This window comes from Capsicum annuum, chromosome 4 (assembly GCF_002878395.1).
Source record: "Capsicum annuum cultivar UCD-10X-F1 chromosome 4, UCD10Xv1.1, whole genome shotgun sequence".
In the NCBI taxonomy this organism is placed as follows: Eukaryota; Viridiplantae; Streptophyta; class Magnoliopsida; order Solanales; family Solanaceae; genus Capsicum; species Capsicum annuum.
Window position 1 is genome coordinate 9,207,530 of NC_061114.1, and position 8,395 is coordinate 9,215,924.

Here is an 8,395-nt window from a genome sequence, read left to right on the forward strand (position 1 = left end):
CCTAACTTGTTCTTAACAGACAAGGCTCTAAGAACTCCCCTTCTCCATAATCTATACCCTGTTCCATCTAAGGGAATAGGTACCAGCATTGCACCCGGATTGTCAGAGGGATGCATCTATAAAGGGGAACTGATGTCATCCCCCGCAATACCAGTGCTAGTGGTACTATTAACATTCATAGTCGAAGATTCTTCACCCGAATTCGTCATCTCAAGAGTATCTTAATTTTGACAAAAAAAAAAACAGCAAAGGGAGAAAGCAGCACTCGAATACAAAGACACAAAGTTCACTTCGGCAGTTTATCGAACAGAGAACCAGTACGACGAATCAAAGGGAAAAGGTATGCACCAAGTAATAAACGATATCAAATTTTACTGAATTTCACCATCGATACAACAAATTGAGTGAGAAGGTTACCAATTTTGCAACCTGGCTCTGATACCATGTCAAAATCAGCTGGACATAGCTGAGGAAGAAGGTTCAGCATAAAGCTTAATCCATAGAAGCATAAATGTGAGATGGGAAGAACAAAGAGAAACTGAATAACTGCTTTCATTGATTATCAATGTGCCTATACAAAGATATTTATAGATAAGGAAAAGTAGCTAATGTTGTAACTAAAACCATCTGTCAATGAGCTGTCCTCTAGCTAACACAACAAGTAACTAACTAACTCATACTAGCTAATACTAACTGTGCAATTAAGTAACTAACTCATACTAGCTATTACTAACTGTGCAATTAAGTAACTAGAAATAATTAATCTTAACACTAACAGAAGTATCGGCTTCAAGGTAAATCATTCCTGTTTCATTATAATCACGTCCATTATGATCCTCGAATTCTAGTGATAATGGTGAATTAGTTCTTGGAAAACCGCTCAAATATGTCATCGAACTGTTGAAAATGACTCATCTATGCCATTCGTTATAAGTTTGACTCATTTATATCATCGCCTTTAAAAGTTTGGCTCATCTATGTCATGCCGTTGCAGGAAAGTTCATTTGTGTCATTATTTTGTAACGGTGATTTTGCAAAAATTACGGTTACAAAATAATAGCAGGAATGAACCGTTTTGTAATGGTAATGACATAGATGAGCCAAACTTTCAATCACAATGGCATAGATGAGCCAAACTTATAACGGATGACATAGATTAGTCATTTCTTATAGTTCGATGACACATTTAAGCCTTTTTGCTTATTTCTTCTGCTAATTATCATCTTTCACCTCTCCATAAAGCTTCAAGTACTGTCTCTTTGGGATGCATATTATATCAATACGTTGAGCATTAGTTACGAGTTTTAATTCTCTCTTTTGTAATTGCCAGAATCGAAAGTTCAAACAAAAAGTCATGCAATTCAATAATGTACACGCATCACGCGTGTACTACTTTAGTTTTGATAACGGTAGGGCTATATTTGGCCCTGTAATATAACTAGAAACAAACTTATCTAATAGACGAAGTAAAAGGGCATTTTCGATACTTCTGTCTTTAATTTTATAAATTGAAAAATGGGACGAATATTCTTAGTAATGTTGACAAGTAACGTGAGATGAAGGGAGTTGATATTTAGCTTAGGAAGAATTAAATAGGGGAGTAGAGTAGATGAAGGAAATACATGAAAGGAGAAAAGTAAAGAGGAGATAAATAGGAGAGAGGGGCTATCAAAGTTGACTCAAAAAGAAAAAAAAAGACTTCATCAATAATCAGTATATTTTGTCTAAATGATCTAAGGTTATAATGAAATAAGGTTGAGATAGAGCATCAAAATGAAAATTATCTATGTATTTAGCCAATTAGTTACCAACACAATAACAATAACATACCCCAATATCGTTCTACAAGTGGGGCGTTGAGGAAATAAAACTCCAAATATCGTGTCTAAAGATATAAATGGCTGAAATTTAGTCATTTTTACGTCAAGTTTAGACAAAAATAGTTGGACGTTAGTCATTTTTTCATGTCTGAAGTTCGTCCATATGTAGCTGAAGTCACTTTTAAAAATAAAATGTAAATTCTTCCTAGGTGGAGGCATTTAGGAAGATCCGTTGAAGTTCGCAAGAAACTTACTCATTTTCACCATTTTTATCTGAATTTAAGTAAAAGATGGCTTAAGTAGTTTTAGGGTGTATTCAGTAGGAAATGTTTTCCAATTTTCTCATGTTCATGTCCAATGTGAATGGGCTTGTACCAAGTCTTAACATGTGCTAGTACTAGTGGCCATGTTTAATGAAACTTGGCATACCCCATTAATCGAAATCACACCAAAACGAATGAACTCCAATCATAAAACTGTTGAATATGTCTGAAGTAGTCTACAGGCGTGTTCGGTAGGAAATGTTCTCCAATTTTTTCATATACTTTCGTTGTAGCTTGCGAGTTAATCGCACCAGAGAGTAAGAGATTGGAAAGAGGATCATTGACCTGGCTCTTGGGCGCAGACTTAAATGTTGTGGAAAATACTTCCAATGTGAATGATGTGAATGGTTTTGTAGGAAAGTCTTAACATGTGCTAGTACTAATGGCAATGGTTAATGAATTGCATACACCCATTAACCTTCTTTTTGTATCTGCTGTTTACTGCCATTTGTTTGTGTTAGGTGAGCGGGGAGAGGAGATACAGTAGATAGATATGGCTGGAAAAGTTGAAGGTCCGGCTATCGGTATTGATCTTGGAACCACATACTCTTGTGTTGCCGTTTGGAAATATGATCGTGTTGAAATAATAGCTAATGATCAAGGTAACAGAACGACGCCATCTTATGTTGGGTTCACTGACTGTGAACGTCTCATTGGTGATGCTGCTAAGAACCAGGTCTCTATTAACCCGATCAACACTGTTTTCGATGCAAAAAGGTTGATTGGTAGGAGATTCAGCGATGCCTTAGTGCAAAGTGACATTAAGCACTGGCCGTTTAAGGTCATTTCTGGACATGGTGATAAGCCGATGATTGTTGTTAACCACAAGGGTGAGGAGAAGCAGTTTGCTGCTGAGGAAATATCTTCTATGGTGCTCGTTAAGATGAGGGAGATTGCTGAAGCTTTCTTGGGTTCCACTGTCAAGAATACTGTGGTTACCGTGCCAGCCTACTTTAATGACTCTCAGCGTCAAGCCACCAAGGATGCTGGTGTTATCGCTGGTCTGAATGTGCTGCGTATTATCAACGAGCCTACTGCAGCTGCCATTGCTTATGGTTTGGATGAGAAAGAAACTAGTGTTGGTCAGAAGAATGTGTTGATCTTCGATCTCGGTGGTGGTACCTTCGATGTATCTCTCCTCACCATTGATGAAGGTATCTTTGAAGTTAAGGCTACTGCCGGAGACACTCATCTTGGAGGTGAGGACTTCGACAACAGGATGGTCAATCATTTTGTTCAGGAATTCAAGAGGAAAAACAACAAGGATATCAGTGGTAATCCTAGGTCACTTAGAAGGTTGAGAACTGCTTGTGAGAGGGCGAAGAGGACGCTTTCATCCACAGCTCAGACCACAATTGTGATTGATTATCTCTACGAGGATATCGATTTCAATTCCACCATTACCCGTGCTAGATTTGAAGAGCTTAACATGGATCTGTTCAGGAAGTGTATGGAACCAGTAGAGCAGTGTTTGAGAGATGCTAAGATGGACAAGAGCGCTATCCACGATGTTGTACTTGTTGGTGGCTCCACTAGAATTCCCAAGGTTCAGCAACTCCTGCAAGATTTCTTCAACGGGAAGGAGCTCTGCAAGAGCATTAACCCTGATGAGGCTGTTGCTTATGGTGCTGCTGTACAAGCTGCAATTTTGAGTGGTGAAGGTAACAAGAAGGTGAAAGACCTGTTGCTTTTGGATGTTACCCCTCTTTCGCTTGGTCTAGAAACTTATGGCGGTGTCATGACCGTGTTGATCCCCAGAAATACCACTATCCCGGCCAAGAAAGAGGGGGTCTTCTCAACCTGCTCAGACAACCAGCCAGATGTGTTGATCAAGGTCTATGAAGGTGAGAGAACTAGGACGAGGGACAGCAACTTGCTTGGTAAATTTGAGCTCTCCGGTATTCGTCCTGCTCCCAGGGGGGTTCCTCAGATCACAGTGTGCTTTGACATTGATGCCGATGGTATCTTGAATGTTGCTGCTGAGGACAAGACTACTAAACAAAAGAACAAGATCACCATCACCAATGACAATGACAGACTCTCCAAGGAAAAGATTGATAAGATGGTTCAAGAAGCAGAAAAATACAAGTCTGAGGATGAAGCGCACAAGAAGAAGGTCGATGCAAAGAATGCTTTGGAGAACTGTGCATACAACATGAGGAACAACATTAAGGACGAGAGGATTGCATCCAAACTGCCTGAAGCTGACAAGAAGAAGATTGAGGATGCCATTGAGCAGGTCATCCAGTGGCTTGATGCCAACCAGCTTGCTGAGTCCAATGAACTTGAGGACAAGACGAAAGAGTTGGAGAACATCTGCAATCCGATTATTGCCAAGATGTACGAAGGTGCTGGCGGTGACATCGGTGCTGACATGGACAATGATGGTCCTGCTCCTAGCAGCAGCAGTGGTGCTGGTCCTAAGATTGAAAAGGTAGACTAAACTGTTTCTGTTCCTCATGTTTTTGGTTTCGTCCGTTACTTTTTATCAAGTATACTATCATTTTTTCGGAATTATAATTTCAGATTTTGCTTTATAAAAAAGGTTGAGATTTTACAAAATGACTTCAAACATCATATATCTGAAGTTGTTTGATATGCCAAATACTAGTGGAAAAATCCTTAATTAGTGGCTATGTATGTCCATTAATCTTCTTGTTGTATCTGCTGCTGCTTTGTTGCTATTTACTTGTCTTAGGAGGAGAAAAAAGGACGGAGGAGAAGGCTGAGGAAGCAAGTTTTCAACAAGATCAAGGAAGGGGAGCTCCATATCGGAGATCACATTTACACATGGCGATATGGCTATATCTACGCCCACCATGGTGCACATTTCTAGATCTCTCACTTCGTTGTTGTTTTTTTCAATTAAGCCATCACTATAAGGTTGTGAGCCTATTTTGTCGAAGGTTTGGCTTACTCCTACCACGTGATATAGATAAGCAAAAAACTTGCAATGACTAGAGGGGGGCATGGAACCTTGCCTCTAGTCTACAAAAGAGATTGTCAAGCAATCTAGGAAAGGAAGTAGCCTATACAAATTCCTTTCCAAAGACAAAAATAAGTTTACACAGAAATTACACTTTTGATATCTCTCTCATTGACAAAACTTGCCGCTTGTCAAGTTGAAATATTCCCTTTGTCTCTCTTGGTAGATCATTTGGAGAGTGATAGAAGGTCCTATATCAACTTGTTGAAGCTAGTTTGGCCATGTTGAGATATTGTATGAAACAATTATTGATTTTTTTAAGAAAAGAAGAAGAATTAGGGACAGGGAAAAGAAATTACAAGGCGGGGAATCAAACACTCACCAATAAAGCGAAAGCTCACGTACCCAACCAACTGAGAGAAGAGTAAGACCCCGATGTATTGTTGGGTATATTACGAGAGGAGAGCAAGACTCTTGTTTTATTGAGATAGTTATATAAGGATATCATGTAGTGTTGCAACTTGGGGGGTCACGAAGGGATAAGAGAATGAGAATTAAAGCATGATCACACCAAGATGCTATCAGGTTTCTCTAGATTATACTAATAAAAGATAGGAATAACCAGTGAAGTCGTTGCCATGTGACCAGAAGGTGACTAGTTGCGTACAATAGACTCTAGCGGTCGGGCCTTTCCCCGGACTCTATGCATAACGGGAGCTTTAGTGCACCCGGTTTCCCTTTTATGTTGATAGGAATATCCTAATAGTAACATCACCACTCTCTTACTCTTTTTGCATTATATTACATGCTATATCTCTAGAACTTCCGGTTCTTGTATCTTCATCAGGTTTTGCTAACTATACATTGTATGTTGATGAGCAACAGAAAGCAAATGTGGCATGCATGTTCCGTGAATTAACTGATATATCCTTTTTCACAGGTATATATGTTAGTCGTGACATAGTGATCCATTTCAACCCGGCACCACGTCAGGAGGTAGAAACAGGAACAGCCCTCGATGGTATCATCTTCAGCTCATCTACCTCTCGTCGCTCTGAATCTCAATGTCCAATATGTGGTGATCGTTCTAGGAATGCCGGGGTCATCTCTACATGCCTTGAATGCTTCCTCTCTGGTGGTAAACTATACCGCTTTAAGTATGGTGTCTCAAAATCTGTCTTTTATGCACAAGTGCGAGGAACATGCACTCTTGCCACTACTGATTCCTCCGAGGATGTCATCCACCGCGCTGAAACTCTTCTCGCGAATAACAGTTTTGGAAATTACAAGCTTTTCAAGAACAACTGTGAGGACTTCGCGATCTACTGCAAGACAGGTTATAATCCGCACTTTGGAGCTGGTGGCCGCGGGGCTAGTGGTCAGGTAGCAGCACTCTCTGCAGCAGCTAAAGCGCCAGTGGTTTCAACACTCCACTCCGCTTGGACAGGTTACATCTTACTCAGCGCAGCAAGCGCCTTTGGAGGTCCAGGACCGCTACCAATAGGCATTACTTTTGCTGGTTTTCCAGTTCTTTTCGCGGGAATGTCTTACTGCTTTTACAGGTATCTTTCGGATGTTGGAGTTCGAAAGGACCTGAAGAAAATACCTGTAGAAGAGCTTGTTGATGCAAGTGTCTGAACCTGCATTACTCATCAAATTGGACCGTTTTTAATGAACTACTAATAGTATCTGTTTGATAGACATGGGATAACCTTATTGAAAGGCTTGTACGAGTTCACCACAGTAATAAGAACCAGGCTCGTCACTTGGTTTATAACAAAAGTAAGGAACAAACGTAAATAATGCAGGATGTTTATGTGAAAACCTCCTTGCTAAGGGAGTAAAACCACAGGATGTTTTGAACTTACGTTTTATTAAGTTATTATTATTGTTAAACACCTTGCTTATGTGATCATTTTTTACTTTCTATTGGCATCCTTTATTACTATCATGCATGATGCATATATATCATTTGCTACGGGAATTTTTTGGTCACGTGTCGATAATTTTGGGGTCCGACTAATTTTCATTCACATCGGGAAGTCCTACTTTGGACCCGAATAAATCGGATTCGTTTTAAAAAGTTTCCCTTTGAGGGTAAAAGCACCTACCTAAGGTGACTAATTGGAATCTATTGGGTTAAGTGAACATTCAAATATTGTTTCGTATTACATTGTTTCAAATTCAGTTTGCTTCATATTGAATTTGCCAAAGTGGGCTGATGCTACAACATTACTCCAAGAACATGGTGGAGCCAATAGTCCAAGGCTTCCTCTGAATGGTAAAGAGAAACAGTGTATACCTTAGCAACATACTTCTGTGGAACTTGATCCGACTATGAAATTAAAACCTTCGGGTGAGTATGCTGTGGGAATATTCCAGACCTTGACGCAACAGGTGACTAAGAGTGCTGGAGATTTTTCTGAAGCTACTACAAGCAAACATGGTAGTCCATGGCAATTAAGTAACAAAGTGATGTCAAGTTTCCTTCCTTATGAAGAGGGAGGGGGGTTTCAAATATACCAATGAACTAGTTAGTGTGGAATATTAGGGGACTCAATAAGAGGCACAAGCAAAAAGAGTTGAGCCTCTATCCGAAGGAGAAGAAAATCAAATTAGCCGGTATTGTGGAAACAAGAGTCAAAGAAGAAAAAGCCTCCATAATCTTGAATAATGTGGCCCCTTCTTGGAATGCTATTCATAAGTATGCCTATGCCAGAAATGGAAGGGTGTGGGTGCTATGGGATTCTACAATGTATGATGTCACAGTAATCACCAGCCACGCTCATTTGTACATTGTCAAGTTATGTGTAGACATAGTGGAAGTGTCAGCTTACTCACCGTAGTTTATGCTTATAGTACGGTGGATCAAAGGTTGGATTTGTGGCAACAGTTACAAGGTTTAGCCCATCAAATTCAACAACCTTGGCTAATTTGGGGGGATTTCAATGCAATCTTGTGCTCCCAAGGCAGAATGCATGGAGCGCCTGTCACTAATGCAGAAACTCAAGATTTCTTCAACTGTATTCATACTATAGTACTCTCTGAGCTTCCCTGGAGAGGCAAGTATTACACTTGGACTAATAAGCAAAGAGGGAATGCTAGGATATACAGCAGACTAGATAGAGCATTGGGTAACGATGAATGGATGACTCATTATGGGCATTTGGTGTCTGAATATAATCTCCCTTATATCTCTGATCACTCTCCAATAACTGTCAATGTGGATGGATAATCAGTCTATCAAGGCTCCGTTCAAATTCCAAAATGTGTGGGCTGATCATGTCTCATTTGAACCTGTGGTTACAGAAGGATGGAAGAGAAAA

At 39.9% G+C, this 8,395-nt stretch overlaps 1 protein-coding gene across 1 annotated transcript; it reads left to right on the forward strand.

Annotated features, from left to right (window-relative positions):
* Positions 1–2,016: 2,016 nt before the first annotated feature.
* LOC107854185 (heat shock cognate 70 kDa protein 2) lies at positions 2,017–6,996 on the forward strand. The gene is made up of 3 exons (XM_047410670.1): positions 2,017–4,577; positions 4,842–4,965; positions 6,010–6,996. The coding sequence occupies exons 1-3, from the start codon at positions 2,637–2,639 to the stop codon at positions 6,705–6,707; spliced, it is 2,763 nt and encodes a 920-aa protein (XP_047266626.1). The 5' UTR covers positions 2,017–2,636; the 3' UTR covers positions 6,708–6,996.
* The last annotated feature ends 1,399 nt before the right edge of the window (positions 6,997–8,395 follow it).

Excerpts from the sequence above, each read along its gene's own strand:
- LOC107854185 (XM_047410670.1), top strand. The coding sequence starts at position 2,637 with ATGGCTGGAAAAGTTGAAGGTCCGGCTATCGGTATTGATCTTGGAACC. Across the intron at positions 4,578-4,841 it reads CTGGTCCTAAGATTGAAAAG|GAGGAGAAAAAAGGACGGAG; the intron begins GTAGACTAAACT and ends TACTTGTCTTAG. Across the intron at positions 4,966-6,009 it reads CTATATCTACGCCCACCATG|GTATATATGTTAGTCGTGAC; the intron begins GTGCACATTTCT and ends CCTTTTTCACAG.